The sequence below is a fragment of the Pecten maximus genome, chromosome 6 (assembly GCF_902652985.1).
Source record: "Pecten maximus chromosome 6, xPecMax1.1, whole genome shotgun sequence".
In the NCBI taxonomy this organism is placed as follows: domain Eukaryota; kingdom Metazoa; phylum Mollusca; class Bivalvia; order Pectinida; family Pectinidae; genus Pecten; species Pecten maximus.
Genome location: NC_047020.1, coordinates 11,046,978 through 11,063,053, shown reverse-complemented (window position 1 = coordinate 11,063,053; position 16,076 = coordinate 11,046,978). Strand labels below are relative to the sequence as shown.

Sequence of the window (16,076 nt, the reverse complement as noted above, 5' to 3'; positions counted from 1 at the left end):
ATTCGCATTTATGATGTCATTAATTCAATTTAGTGATATCTTCATTAAGGGGTATCATTAAATCGAATTAGTGATACTACATGTTGAAGATAAATACTAAAACGGCGCCCCATATCTGATGGATCTCTGCGTTCACTACATAGGCCTATATGATATCGCGTGCGAAGAGCGACAACTCCCACCTTGGAATGGCGGAAATTTACGGTTTGTCCGTTTCTGAAAAGTCGTTATTATAATAAACGTATCGTTGAATAAAATAAGTAGATTGACTTATAGATTGTGGTCGAATCAAGCCCTATATTTTCAGAAGGCACACAGGCTCACCGGTCCGGTTGCTAAAACAGGCCTAATATTGGGTTCGCGGAATAGTTTTCTCCTCTTATTTATGTTTGACTACAGATGGCGCTGTCAACAAAGATGGCGAACATAACGATACCGCTTTTTCGAGCTCCTGGAAAATGTGAAATATTTAGCGGTTAATGGAATTGCACACTTTCATTATCTACAGCAATCGATGATGTAAGCAACTATACCCATGATATATCGATTTTAGACGACTTTCTTATCGTTCAATACGTAAAATGTCCCTTCATGCCACCTATAATAAACTGACCCACTGCCAATGCAATGTAGCAGCAGGTATTGGATGTTTTACACAATGTCGTATATGTCCACTGTTTATAGTACGGTGTAATATTATCGTTGGTAATAGAATGAGGAGTGGATGCTGCCCGGTGGTCAGTGGAGTCGACATTCCTGAAAATAGATGGGGTCCTGTTTCTTTTCTACATTTCAAAGCTCGGACCAGTAACGTTACTGTACTGTAACTTATACATAATCAGGATTTTTTTCTGGTGTTATAATAAAATTGTCTGCATTTTATTGAAATGTAGGAAAATAATAGGCCTAGAGTTTTGATTGTTTTCAATTAGTCGGGAAAAGTCAATAATACATGTATTCATTAATGTCTGTTTGGTTATACCTATCTGTACATGTATTCATTATACCTATCAGTGTACATGTATTCATTATGTCTGTTTGGTTATACCTATCTGTACATGTATTCATTATGTCTGTTTGGTTATACCTACCTGTACATGTACAGAAAATGTACTTGCATGTGTTCCATGCCGTAAAATGCATGTGTGTTTTATCGGTATCGGAGAAATGTATTCACTGCATGTGCGCCTTATCTATACCGGAATTGTATGTACGATAGTTGCGCCTTATATGTACGGTGAAATGTATTTACTTGCGCCTTTCGTACGCAGAAATGTATGTGCGCCATACCTATGTCGGGCAATGTATTTAAAATATGGGTAGTGTCTTAACTGTATAGAGAAAGCTTTTGCCTTCACCTGCTGTACCAGAATATGCGCTTTTCTTGTACAGATATGTATGTGCCTTATCTGTATTTATTTACTCTGTGTGCGCCTGCTGTACCAGAATATGCGCTTTTCTTGTACAGAAATGTATGAGCCTTATCTGTATGTTTTACTGTACCTGCGCCTGCTGTATCAGAAAAACTATATTTAGATTCGCTTTACTTGTCTACCTCATGGTATGTACCCTACATGTAAGTTACAAATGACGTGTAATAGTCAATAATAATTAAAAAAAAATGTATAAGGTGTCATTTGAAATATGATGATTATTACCTTATCATTATGTCCAGTAACCATGCACAAAAGGCTCACAATATATTCGAGGGAATTAATATTGGTATGTCGACTTCCAAAAACAAAAGAGAGTACAAATATTTCTGCATACAGCATGTACGGTCATCATATCTAAATCATGCATGCTCTGATGTGCCCAGAACCATTTTATATGTTTATACAAAATTTATTTGATATTTTTGCATCAAGTCAAGCTGTAATGAACTTTTATTAAATCATACTGTTTCATCCTTATAATGTTTTGTTAGGAGTACAAATGATGAACATACCGAGTGGCATCTCTGGCTGAAATTGGACCACTGACCAGGATGGACAGTGAAGAGGAACATGACCACTATCACGACAATGATCAAGACCACGATCATGATGGTGAGAGTACAGGGGCTGTTTCATCCCTTACAGGTTTCCTGTTCGGGAACATTGATAAGAAAGGAGACTTGGAGGAGGATTTCTTGGATGAGGTAATAATTGAGGAACAACAGATAGTGCCTGTCACAAACTTTTTTATCTTTCTTACCTTTGCAGTCAGTCATACTTTTATGGTAATGTCATGTCAACCGTTTTTCTCTTACTATGTTAGCTTTAAGCCTGATCTCTTAATACCAGCGGAACTTATATGGTGTAAAATATTATGGCAGTTGAAAAATAGTATGGGTATTACTTACCCCATTTATATAATAGTAGAGGGTTGCTTTTTTGAATGATTATTTATATAGTTTGTATAGAGAATGTGATTAATATGGTGATAACACAATGTTTGACTGCGTAAACAAAAAGACTTGTGGTTGAAGTTGAGAATTTGATGAGATCTAATATTTTACAGGAATCAAAGCGCCACCTTGGATCCCTTAGTGCCCTGGGAGGAATTGGGACCATGGTTCGAGAGATAACTGAGGAACAAGGGGCAGATGAAGGAGGTGACCAGGACGAATCCAGCTGTAGGTGACATTGTTACTGATATATAAATGTACAACATAAAAAGGCACATTTCTGTTTTTTGTTAAACTGTTTTAACCATTTTCATGCCTTAATCATTCATTATACAGTTAACAGAGTTTTTTCCTACCATTTCAGTAAACTATGAAAAGAAGGTTGCAGGAGCTGTGGATTATTCGGACATCACAGAGATGGCAGATGATGGGTCGGAGAGAATACGGGAGGCCATGAGTAATCTACACTCGCTCAAGTCAGGTCAGTATTCAGTATTTCTCCATGTCATAGCTGTCATCTGTGGAAGATATCTCAAAGAGGGAATTAACATGTCTGTTTGGTGTTTGAATTTTAGGGGTGTCACGGTTAACCGAAAGGACGGTTAACCGCAGTTGATAAGCTTACAGTTCGGTTCGGTTTGCTGTTTGTGAATTTCGGTTCGGTTCTGAATAAGTCAGTCGTTATCGTCCGCATTGTAGCAAAGGCGTGTGCTTTTTGTGTTATATGATTGATATCTTTAACGATACAAGGCCTTTGACTATTAACTATGTAGTCACGCATTCGCAATGAAAAACACGACTGTATTGGTTAGGATTGTTTACCTGACACAGATGGCGGCCAAACTTAAATCAGCTGTGTGGGAATATTTCAATTTTATTAACAAGGATGGCGTGGTCGATAAGACAATAACTGAGTGCAATATTTGCAAAACGCAATTCAAATATGCAACGGGATCGACGTCTTCAATGACGGCACACGTATCCCGTAAACACGGCATAACGTTAAAACCCAGGGAGCCTACCGCAAGGACTACGAGGTCAGGCTCATGTCAAAGTTCGCCACGGCCCGAAACCAGTGGTCCCTGTGCTGATGTTGTTGCTCAGTGCTCACAGTATTAATGTTTTACAGTTTGTTAAACAATTTATTTAAATATTTTCTAATCTAGTCAACAAATGACGCAGTGGCAGTCTGGCAGAAAGTCAGAAATTTGTCTTTTCTTTAAAATTCAATAATGAATACCTTGAGATGAAGTTTTGTGATGTTTTTTTACTGTTTTATTATTTGTTAGCATATTAAAAGTTATTTTAATGCCCATATGTTCTTTTAAGTTCTTGTTTAAGATATGAAAAACAAAGATTACAAGGTTGCCCGAACCGAACTGAAATAACCGAAAACTGACAAAAAAAATGAGAACCGAACCGAACCGAAAAAAGTTTGAACCGTGACACCCCTATTGAATTTGTTAATGTGGTAACAGAACTCACCAGTGACTGATAGAAGATTTGTGCTTTTTTTATGTTCCTCCACATATTATGTAAAAAGAAAGTGCTACCATTGTCCTTCAGTATGTAAATGTACACTACAATCATGTGGATGTAACAATTTCTACTACATAGCATGTCTGCTTTAATGTTTAACATCAGATGTGAAAATCATGCTAACTGGAATACAATGTGAATAAAAAGTTTGACATAGTAAGAGCTATACTATTAAAATACATATCCCATGAGAGGACTCCAGAGAGAAAGAATCCTATACAGATTGGGTGTGGGAAAATATGTTTTATTACCAGGGTATATGGTATTGAAGTTTTAATTAAATCACTTCTATTCTTTGATTTACAAGATAATGCAGGAAAACCTGGATTGTTCAAATAATTTAATTCTTATTCTTGCTGCAGAAAATGAGGAGGATGACTATGATGAAGATGACAATAAACTGATGCCGCCACCCTCCTGGCTCCCAAACAAATCGGGCAAGTCAGATGGAGAAGGAGGGGATACAGGTAGCCCAGCTAAGTCAGAGAAGGGATCCCTGTCTGATAGTCCGGATAAGTCCAAGTTTAAGACTCCTTTGGCAGCCATGTTACCCCCAGAGTTGGCCACAGTGGAGGTCACTACATTGTTTCCAGAGTTTCAACATGGAGAGGTATATAATATACCTTAATTCACAGCCCATTAAAAAAGGTCAAATTCATGATGATCAAGACTTGGAACAATGTAACTGTAACTATGTATCCATCACTCTGTTGTCCTTGCCAGCCTTTTGAATGGCTTCTAGTTGAAAGCTGAATTTTAGCAATATGTACCAGAAATGGAGTTCTGTCTAGGTCTTTCCAGATCTGCCTACTCAAAAGTGTTAAAATGTTAAAAAATTGATTCAAATAAAATTGAATGAGATAGACATGATGAAACTCTTCTCTTTCTTTTGCAAGGTCATAGGAGTTGAAAATGTCAAAAATTTAAGACAGTATCTAAGGAATAATATGGTCCATGGCACATCGACATGTTGTGCAGGCCAACATTACAATGCATACTGGTCCTGTTTCTGATATGTTGTAATCAGCATCCCTGTTACAGGCTTTGGTTTCATAGACCATCATCTTTCCCAGAAAAAAAAGGATCACAGTGAACTCATAGGGACAGATGTGCTTAGGGCTATTCTATTAAAATATCTTCGATATGTGAGGACTCCCAAGTTTGCCACACATTACTGTATAATAGGCTGCATTTTCTCCAGCACCCACCATGCTTAGAACTTCTTTATTTCTCGATTCCTCCCCTTGGATATATATTTTACTGGCATAGCTCTTCTAAGGTAGACTATAATGTCTGTCAATAAAAAGAAATGTTTCAATATATACAGTAAACAGTTTATAGCTTTATTATCCAGAAACTCCATTAAATATCTATCTGACCCAGGACTCCACAATAAATAATTTCTATCCATGGTTGGATTGCCTTCCTATTTCTTCTATGTAATTTATTAAATACATTCTATAGATGGCACGTACCCCTTAACAAAACCTGGAGTCCTGGGATGGGGTAGATGTTTTACTGGAAAAGCCCTAAGATGTTATGTATTATATACTTATCTTAATTCTTGTTTTAATAACAATTCAGTAATTAATAAATTTCTCTGATCTGCAGGTCCTGAGATTTTCCCGTCTGTTCAAGCCTGTTCATACACCCCATGTCTGGAGAAGGAAAAAGAAGAAAAAATCAGAAGATGAAGACCAAGATGAAGCAGAAGTAAAGAAAAAAGGTAAGTACAATTGAAGTGTCATGATAGGAAAACATGTTAGCTCACAGATGTTGATATCATACTGTTGGTCTGAATAATTTAACTTTTAACAAAGCTGTCGTATGGTAGCAGGTTAGAAATGAAACTAACACTTCATATCTTTTCTTGATGGTCCCCTCTTTTCTAAACCAAGGGTGCAGAGTTGTATCCCCAGAAATGCTCTATACCTTTGGTTAAAATAGCTACAGTATTCTGGACTATAGTGCAACCTTGGACCAACAAGGTATAATGTTTCATAAGATGTGTTTCATGTGGGTGAACAGAGTCTAGGTAATTCGCCTACATATATTTTCAATTTTATACTGGGATATTAGGCCTCAAGACACAGTTTTGTTCCTGCTCTTTTTTCACTCTACTTGTATTATCAAGTCTAAAACTGGCCAAACTGTTATTAGAACAACAGACAATGGAAATGTTGATGCTACCCTTCGCTAATCACATAATATTTGTTTACTTTGGATACTTCATGATGTTTTTGTTAAAGCCTACTTACTGATATAATGTATTGACTAATTTTTGTATATTTTTTGGCTGCCTTTTCTGATCCTTTCTAGTGCAGATGGATCAAACTTTTCAAAATGTATGGAATTATTAACAAAATTTAGTTACGATAAGTGTTATTAAATTGCTATTCTTGATCTAACAGAGGAGGAGAAGAAAATGTCCCCAATACAGAAGATGATAGCTCATACTAATGAAGAAAGAGAGCAGTCGGAGAGTCACAAGGCCGCTGAAGACTCACAGGCAGTTGAGGACATGCAAGTAGACGAGGAGAGTGAGGAGGATGACTTCAAATTGAACCTGGGAAGACCAGCCCTGGCAGAGGAATGCCTGTCAGATGATGAGGTACATAGAAAAACTTTCCATTTGTTTCTAGAAAAATGCAGAGCTGTAAGTATATTTGCTGTTCCAAATATAGAAGGAGAATTTGATCAGGATAATTCTTACTATTCAAATCAAATGTAAATAGCAAAAAGTGTTTTACTGAAAGTGTTTCCTGAGAAATTTTGATTTGGTGAAAATATTAATTTATGAGAGAAGTATTGATGTCATTTAGTGAAATATATAATGAAAAATGTTCAGTTTTCAGTTGTAAAATTTTTTTTTTGTCTTCATTCAATCAAAATCAAATTAATTTTAACAGGAGAAAATGCTGAGAGCAGAGGAGGAAAAATCTCTTATTGACCAAACCAAAAATCTGGGGGAGTCTGAACAAAGTCTGAAAATAGAACCGTGGCGATATGGTCCAGCTCAATACTGGTATGACTTTATGGGAGTGGATGAACTTGGACGCGACTTTGACTATGGCTTTAAACTCAAGTCGGTGGGTATATGATTAAAATAGAGTCTTTTAGCTTCTCAGTGTGTATGTTGTGTGTAGCTGTAGACATATACTCTGGTATATTATTGTATATACATATGCTTTAGGCAATAGAGTTTTATAGTGACTTCTTTTATACCCAGAAATTTGCTTAACTTGTCAGAGGTTCTTGGCCCAGGAAAACATGTTAGTCCCTCTTACCAAAATTGAGTCTAGAATGGAAAGGAACAGGTTCAATGTATATAAATATGAACGTATAAATACAATTGTTGTATCCTTACATGGATGTAATAGAGACATGATTAGGGATCCTTTTCAAGTTGAAATTTCTTTTCAAATACAGAATACTAGAGCACTTGATATGAAACCTCATTTACACCATGAACGTCAGCTGTCCTCAGATTATGGGGTGGATTACACAAAGGATATCTATTAGATGATAAATTCCCCTCCACCACCAACCACAAATTGGGCCACAGCAAAGTGTCACATTTTGCTGTAAAAGCATTTTTATCTTAAGATTTGATTTAATATAATACAGTCGAATCTGTATTAAGCGACCACTCAAGAGAAGTTGAAAAACGGTCTCTTAATGGAGAGTGGTCTCTTAATAGAGATGGTATCTTAAACTTAAAAAATGTTCATAAGCCTTTTATTCACTTTATAAATTAGCAATAATGATTTATAATATATATGAAAAATGAACCACCACTTTGATTAAAACAAAACAACTTTTTTTTTTTTTTTTTTTTAATTTTTTTTTTAATAATTATTACTGTGCTAATTTTTCATCATTATATGTATTTTTTGAAATTCTTTCAGCATAGCAAAATATATCGATTTAACATGAGAAATATATTTCATTGGTTAATTAGATTACTTTCAAATTATTTATATATATTTTTTTAATTCCTGAAATCTTGGTCCGGATATCCGCTCCAATTATTATTTATGTTCCTGCATTTCCTACTTTAAAAACGGCGACTTTTTCACTAGCAACTATCTGTTTTAATGTCTCAAAAAAGATAACAAATCACGATTTAACAGTAAGTTAACTGTTTATGCATTCCTTCATTGTTATATTTCGCATGCAAATTGATATATCATATATAAACGTCTGAAAATCGTCAGAATTCTAGACCGTCTCTTCGCCTCCTCTCCCGTCCTTTTGCACGAAAGTAAAACTACTTGGGTGTTATCAAGGCGAAAATGGTAATGTAAGGCATTTTGGAGACTTCTGGTGGCTTATTGGAGAGTTATTGTTATCACGGGAACGAAAAATTGTGGTCGCTGGTCGCGTAAACAGAGGGTCGCTTAATAGAGTTAAAATATATAGCGAAAACGCTCAGGAGGAATTGAAATGGTCGCTTAGAACAGAGGGTCGCTAAATAGAGATGGTCGTTTGGACAGATTCGACTGTAGTTCAGTTTTACATAGGATTATATAGGGGGAAACAATAAAATCTTCTTCAAAGAAGCTACTAAAAAGTCTGAAACTTCCTGTGATTACAGCTGTACAAATTCTGCATGAAAAGGGCAGGCACCATAATTATGATTATGAGGGCTGAGGGTTGGGTCTTTAATATGTGACCATACAAAACTAGAAATATTAGATGATTGAGTACGGATTTGACAGAAGGTATGATGTCATTGGGTAACATTTCTTGATGCAATACATGTACATTGATCAGCAAACTTAGGTGTGTGTATTCTTTACCTCTTTAAATAAGTAGACAAAGGTGATATGTGTATTTATTTCAATGTTTTATATGATTGACATGTCAGGAGAACACTGAAGCTGAAATTTGTGCTAATCCGAACCCGAAGAGGGTGGAATTTTCGGATGAGGTTTTCCTCATGGTGACACAGCTACAGTGGGAGGATGACATTATCTGGAATGGAGAGGATGTCAAACATAAAGTGATCGCCTCTCTCAAACAGAAGGCTCCTTCAGCTGGCTGGATCCCCAGCACCTCCCATCGCACCGCTACCCAGTTTACCACACAGGGTGAGACTGTTACTGTTTTCTTGTCAGTACCAGAAAAAAAACAAGTTTGATACTTTACGTACGGAGTAATGGTGTACTCTGGTAGTCACCATTACATTACAGAGCCTACCAAGAAGCTAGATAGACTCCCTCTTTAGCTCATTTGGTAGAATGTCGGACTAGTAAACAGGGGTCTTGGTTCTGTTTCTAGCATTAATAAATCAAAGCCCCTGTTAAATGAATTAACCTGTTACTGAAACAAAACCAATGTAGAATCAGTTGTTGGACTACTGAAGACACATATAGGCTACTGAAGACACATATAGGCCATTTTTGTTTATCGCAGTACAAAAACTGGTTGGACTTCAGTTGTTTGTACTTGAGATAGTGAAGGACCTAGTGATTTTATGTTTCATTTGGACTTTCAAGGCCGGTATTAATATTTGCAGGTCTGTCAAGATTTATGTATGAGATGTTACAATCAAAAATTGACAAACCGGTTTGTCAGCATAAACAAACAGGCCCCTTGTATGTTTGAGGTTTTAATTGATTTGTTTGATGTAGGTAAACCCAATGACATCCTCAGTGGCTTGACCCCCAAGGTGCCGATCCTAAATCCTGGATATTCGAAGACTATACCTGGCATGTCTCCCATCATAAAACAAGGTTAGTATACCTACCATTACAGGGTCATTATTATCACAAGGTCATCCATGGAGTCTCAAGGGCATTCATAGAGTCTTAACTCTTTCAGTACCGTTGTCGACTATAGTCGACATAAAAATGTGCTCCCTCTTCCCCGTTGACTATAGTCGACATGATTTCAAGCTCCGTCTTCCCCGCTGTCGACTATAGTCGACAGACTAAGTTGATGTTTTTAAAGTGTTGATTTGTCGACAGCATCAACCGATGAATACAATTACCAAATCCAATGATTGATAAAAAATGTTCAAAGCTTTTGAAACAAACATTTTGGTTGATAAATTAATTTTTATTTCGTTTGTTTTAAGTGTTTTTCCGGTAGAGTAATAGTTGATATTTTCTCAATATGTTCTTAATGTAAACAATATGGCGGCTTGCTACATTTGCATTTTAGAGATCAGAGTCTAGGAAGTTTCAGAGTGATAAATCTGATCTAGATCTTATTTTATTAAATATTTCTTAATCATGTACAAAGAAAAACTACTTCCGGTACGGAATCCGGAAAGAACACAAAGTACGGAAAGAGTTAAGGTCATTACCATCAAAAGGTCATTGAAGAAATCTTTGGGTAATCTCCTACCACCACCAGGTCATCGAAATTATCAAAATATTACCATAAACCTCCAGGTTGTTCTCCATCTTTTGTTATAATTGTAGTTAGCTGAAGCACTCTGTGGTGAAGGGGTATACTTTGTGTATGTTAATAGTGACAAGTTGTATATTATGATGTATTTTACACAGGAGATGGTTCTGACTCCAAAGAGAAGATCTACTCCATTTTTCCAATAGAAAACCAGGAACTCATCTATGGACGCTGGGAGGACAACATTATCTGGGATGCAGAGGTGAGGAGATCGGTGTATTGTTATTTTATTTCTTCCTTCCTCTCTTATACAAAGTAATACAAAGTGTCTGCCATGCACTTCCTTTCACCTTTTTTTGTGATTGCTCTGTAGCTTTTTAAAATACATGGAAAATTACATGATTCAGTGTGGAACAAAAGATTACCCGGGAAATCTTATATTGTAAAGTAATAATAAACCGATGTACTTAATTTTTATTTGCAGAATATGACTAAGATCCCTACGCCACAGGTCTTGTCTCTTGATCCGAATGATGAAAACATTATACTGGAACTTCCTGAGGATAATGACCCTGATGCTAAATCTGTACCAGCCAAAAAGGAAAAGGTGAGTCTTGTGGAAAAATCACCAGATGAGTTTGTGCTCATCCAAACAGAAACAAAAGTCGGTGAATGTTTTACAGTCAAGGATAAAAAGCTGACCAAGATCAGACTTAAGAAAAATATTGTAAAATTTTCTCTCAGCATGCTAATCCAAAATCATTTTAAATCACATGAAAGATTGTTCTTGGCTGGGTCTGTTTATATCTACAGGTACGAGGGCTGATTGATAAGTTGTGAGCCTCATATTGAAGGATTTGAATTTTGCAGGACATGTTGTATTATTTTTCAACATAATCCTTTGCCAGACATATTGTATTATTTTTCAACATAATCCTTTGCCAGACATAATCCCCTTCAGTATGTGTACACTTTTAACAGTGGTGTTTAAGGGCATACATGCCACTTTTATAGAACTCCTTTTCTTGGCTGTTCAGAAAGTCATCCACTTCATGTTAATAGGGTAAGGTTGCCTGAAATAGCTGTTTTCAGTTTTGGAAATAGATGAAAGTCTGATTGAGCTAGATCAGGTGAATAAAGCAGATGCTCAATCAATTGAAAGCCACAATCGTGAATGGCAGCTATGGCTCTTTCACCCTAACTCTAACCAATTTTGTCCATTTTGCAAAAGCCGCTAGTCTTGTTTATTTAGAGTGCTACCTTGTCGATATAAACTAACCAAATGAGACCAGTCCTTGGATACACGGCCCTATATACTCAGAGAATAGTAGGGCTTAAAAAGGACATCCTTGAGTACCCTCCTTCAATACGAGACTCACAACATATCAATCAACCCTCGTAGACTTAGTTGGATTAAAGGCTTAGTTCCATTTCAATCAAGATAGAATGGAGCATATATGTTTACCAACATTTTCTTGTTACTAGTGTAATGTGTGGAATAGTGTTTTTGTTGGATAAATGCTGCAAAGTAATCATATTAAAACAGTTTCATTTGGAATTATTCAATATTCTATAAAATTGATATTAAGCTGATATTTACTTAATGATGCATTACAGGAGATTAAGAAGTCAAAGCTGTTACTTAACAAAGCTGGTATAACCAAGGAGGAGGAGGAAGACGAGGAAAAGGTACAGTAAGCCGCCTAATAAGGGAAGGAATTGGTAGTCTCATCTATGTTTTATTGTTACACTTTCTAGCTGCTCAAATCCATTTTAACATAAGTATTTTGTATGTAGATGTTCATTTGTTTTACTCCATCTGACTTTTAAGATAGGCTGTTACGGCCTTTGATTGGTTGAAATATTTTTCTGTAGGACTATTAAAACCTCTGATTGGTTGAAATATCTTTCTGTAGGACTTTTAAAGCCTTTGATGCTGAAATATTTTTCTGTAGGACTGTTAAAGCCTTTGATTGGCTGAAATATTTTTCTGTAGGGCTATTTATGCTTTATGAGAATGGCAAAACAGAATGCAACGTTTTGTCATCTGTTTCTTGATTCGGTGATTGAATTAAAATGCCAGGCTGGATTATCATCAGGAAATAAAGACAACACGAAGAGGAAAATCCAACTATTTCTAGATGCATTATGACTAATTCTAAACTCTTTGTATAGACCCAATACAACAAGTGACTCCTATCTGTGATAGAATAATAGATATGACGTCCTGGAAATGTCAGGATTTTGATTCAGAAATCAAGACAAGGATGTTGTGTATATCTTTATAGAATGCACCCAACCTACAGGAGAAGGATCCATTCAATATATCTAATGATGAATACTACAGTCCAAAAACTATGGAGAATGCAGTGAAGGGCAACCTTGGGGGAAGTCTTATACAGGTAAATACATAATGAATCACAAAACTAACCTATGGAATATTTGATGTAGAGATTTATTATTATACCAATTTGAATTCCTGCAATGCATTTTAGTATCCTTAAATGATTAAGTTACCTGTATTTACTGTCTGTTCATTTTAATGAAGTTTGGTTGCTTACTTTTTATAACAGCACTCCACACCTAGTCTGGAGTTACGGCAGCCTTTCTTCCCTACTTATATGGGCATTGGAAAGCTCCGCACCTTCCACAGAAATACCCTGAAGAGATACTCCCATGGTGCCTTATCCATGCCTGGCCCACATTCTGTATTACCACTCCTCAAGCAGATCAAGAGGAAGGCCAGGGTAAGTAGTCATATTCTAGCTCAGAATATTGACTTACATTTGTTTCAGGTGAGGAAGTATTTTATAAGGAGGGGAGCTTCAAGGAATGATAAGAGTATTATAATAATAATGTCTCGTTTCATATAATTGTATGACCCTAAAATCAGAAAATGGTTCAAGCTTCATTAATGCTTCCATTTCTTTTAAAACCTTATAAGGTCAACCCACCCTTATTCCCAGGAACCTGTTATAAGGTTAGACTAAGATTTTTTGATGGATTCATTATAATGTAACATAACAGAACTTTTCTGAGGTTCATGCCAGGTACCTCCAAACTGGTGATATACCAGCTGTGTAATTTAGGTATTAACCCTGACCAAACCTCATGATTAAAAGTAAATCTACTTCCTATCTAACAAAGAATACATTTACTGTTTCAATAATTAATGAAAATGTAAATTGCCATCCTGTCCAAGAAAGAATTCATTTATTGTGATACAAGTATCTTGCAGTTTTATTTTATGAGTTGTATGTGGGTGTTGCTATTTGATGAGTTGGTTAACTGTGGGTGTTGCTATTTGATGAGTTGGTTAACTTGGGGTGTTGCTATTTGATGAGTTGGTTAACTTGGGGTGTTGCTATTTGATGGTTGCTATATGATGAATTGGTTAACTTGGGGTGTTTCTATTTGATGAGTTGGTTAAATTGGGTGTTTGATATTTGATGAGTTGGTTAACTTGGGGTGTTGCTGTTTGATGAGTTGGTTAACTTGGGGTGTTGCTATTTGATGAGTTGGTTAACTTGGGGTGTTGCTATTTGATGAGTTTGGTTAACTTGGGGTGTTGCTGTTTGATGAGTTGGTTAACATGGGGTGTTGCTATTTGATGAGTTGGTTAACTTGAGGTGTTGCTATTTGATGAGTTGGTTAACTTGAGGTGTTGCTATTTGATGAGTTGGTTAACTTGGGGTGTTGCTATTTGATGAGTTGGTTAACTTGGGGTGTTGCTATTTGATGAGTTGGTTAACTTGGGGAGTTGATATTTGATGAGTTGGTTAAATCGGGGGGTGTTGATATTTGATGAGTTGGTTAACTTGGGGTGTTGCTATTTGATGAGTTGGTTAACTTGGGGTGTTTCTATTTGATGAGTTGGTTAACTTGGGGTGTTGCTATTTGATGAGTTGGTAAACTTGGGGTGTTGCTATTTGATGAGTTGGTTAACTTGGGGTGTTGATATTTGATGAGTTGGTTAACTTGAGGTGTTGCTATTTGATGAGTTGGTTAACTTGGGGTGTTGATATTTGATGAGTTTGGTTAACTTGGGGTGTTGCTGTTTGATGAGTTGGTTAACTTGGGGTGTTGATATTTGATGAGTTGGTTAAATTGGGTGTTGCTATTTGATGAGTTGGTTAACTTGAGGTGTTGCTATTTGATGAGTTGGTTAACTTGAGGTGTTGCTATTTGATGAGTTGGTTAACTTGGGGTGTTGCTATTTGATGAGTTGGTTAAATTGGTGGGTGTTGATATTTGATGAGTTGGTTAACTTGGGGTGTTGCTATTTGATGAGTTGGTTAACTTGGGGAGTTGATATTTGATGAGTTGGTTAAATCGGGGGGTGTTGATATTTGATGAGTTGGTTAACTTGGGGTGTTGCTATTTGATGAGTTGGTTAACTTGGGGTGTTTCTATTTGATGAGTTGGTTAACTTGGGGTGTTGCTATTTGATGAGTTGGTAAACTTGGGGTGTTGCTATTTGATGAGTTTGGTTAACTTGGGGTGTTGCTGTTTGATGAGTTGGTTAACTTGGGGTGTTGATATTTGATGAGTTGGTTAACTTGAGGTGTTGCTATTTGATGAGTTGGTTAACTTGGGGTGTTGATATTTGATGAGTTTGGTTAACTTGGGGTGTTGCTGTTTGATGAGTTGGTTAACTTGGGGTGTTGATATTTGATGAGTTGGTTAAATTGGGTGTTGCTATTTGATGAGTTGGTTAACTTGAGGTGTTGCTATTTGATGAGTTGGTTAACTTGAGGTGTTGCTATTTGATGAGTTGGTTAACTTGGGGTGTTGCTATTTGATGAGTTGGTTAAATTGGTGGGTGTTGATATTTGATGAGTTGGTTAACTTGGGGTGTTGCTATTTGATGAGTTGGTTAACTTGGGGAGTTGATATTTGATGAGTTGGTTAAATCGGGGGGTGTTGATATTTGATGAGTTGGTTAACTTGGGGTGTTGCTATTTGATGAGTTGGTTAACTTTGGGTGTTTCTATTTGATGAGTTGGTTAACTTGGGGTGTTGCTATTTGATGAGTTGGTTAACTTGGGGTGTTGCTATTTTGTAGCTAAGAGAACAGGAGAGACAGGCCTATGGAGGAGGCGAGATTTTCTTTATGAGGAATGCTCAGGACCTGACTGGTATGGACGGTGAGCTGATTCTGGCTGAGTACTCCGAGGAGTATCCACCGTTAGTCATGCAAACCGGCATGGCAACCAAAATAAAGAACTACTATAAAAGAGTAAGTAAATATGAACTTTGTACACTTACAAAGATTTCATTCTGACTTCAGGGCTAACAATAACATAAAGGGATGTTAGTATATAATATTAAATTAATATATTTTCCTCTGATGTTTTCAGCACACTAAATTTAATTGACCAAGAAAGGAGAGTTACGAATTGTATCCCCTGTCTATAAGAAATAGACAACTTCATGTAGAAGTTCATGATTTATTCATGTGTTTGAAAAAAAATTATATGTGTTAGAAAAAGTGTTATGTATTTAAGAAAAAGATTCATGGATATTTGTTTTATCCAGAAACCAGGGAAGGATGCCAGTCCACCTCAGTATAAATATGGGGAGTTGGCCTACGCTCATACGTCTCCCTTCCTCGGAACACTCAGTCCAGGACAGTGTGTCCAGGCTTTTGAAAACAACATGTTTCGTGCAGCTGTGTTTGAACATAAAGTACCAGAGACTGATTTTGTAATCATCAGAAAACGAGACAAGTAAGGAGCACCACTTTTGTAGGGATTTGGTATGATGTGTTAAACAGCTAATTTTAGGTTTT

At 36.5% G+C, this 16,076-nt stretch overlaps 1 protein-coding gene across 1 annotated transcript in view; it reads left to right on the top strand.

The window, feature by feature from the left end:
• The first annotated feature begins 387 nt into the window (after nt 1-387).
• LOC117328952 (transcription initiation factor TFIID subunit 1-like) overlaps nt 388-16,076 on the top strand; it is a 43,332-nt gene continuing 27,643 nt past the window's right edge. Inside the window, exons 1-17 of the mRNA XM_033886583.1 lie at nt 388-519; nt 1,928-2,140; nt 2,503-2,617; nt 2,754-2,870; nt 4,291-4,538; nt 5,540-5,654; nt 6,340-6,539; nt 6,838-7,017; nt 8,799-9,021; nt 9,565-9,666; nt 10,444-10,547; nt 10,770-10,892; nt 11,903-11,974; nt 12,574-12,687; nt 12,859-13,032; nt 15,351-15,524; nt 15,824-16,014. Coding sequence (XP_033742474.1) covers nt 1,988-2,140; nt 2,503-2,617; nt 2,754-2,870; nt 4,291-4,538; nt 5,540-5,654; nt 6,340-6,539; nt 6,838-7,017; nt 8,799-9,021; nt 9,565-9,666; nt 10,444-10,547; nt 10,770-10,892; nt 11,903-11,974; nt 12,574-12,687; nt 12,859-13,032; nt 15,351-15,524; nt 15,824-16,014 — 2,405 coding nt within the window. The 5' untranslated portion in view covers nt 388-519; nt 1,928-1,987. The remainder of the gene's footprint in view (nt 520-1,927; nt 2,141-2,502; nt 2,618-2,753; nt 2,871-4,290; nt 4,539-5,539; nt 5,655-6,339; nt 6,540-6,837; nt 7,018-8,798; nt 9,022-9,564; nt 9,667-10,443; nt 10,548-10,769; nt 10,893-11,902; nt 11,975-12,573; nt 12,688-12,858; nt 13,033-15,350; nt 15,525-15,823; nt 16,015-16,076) is intronic.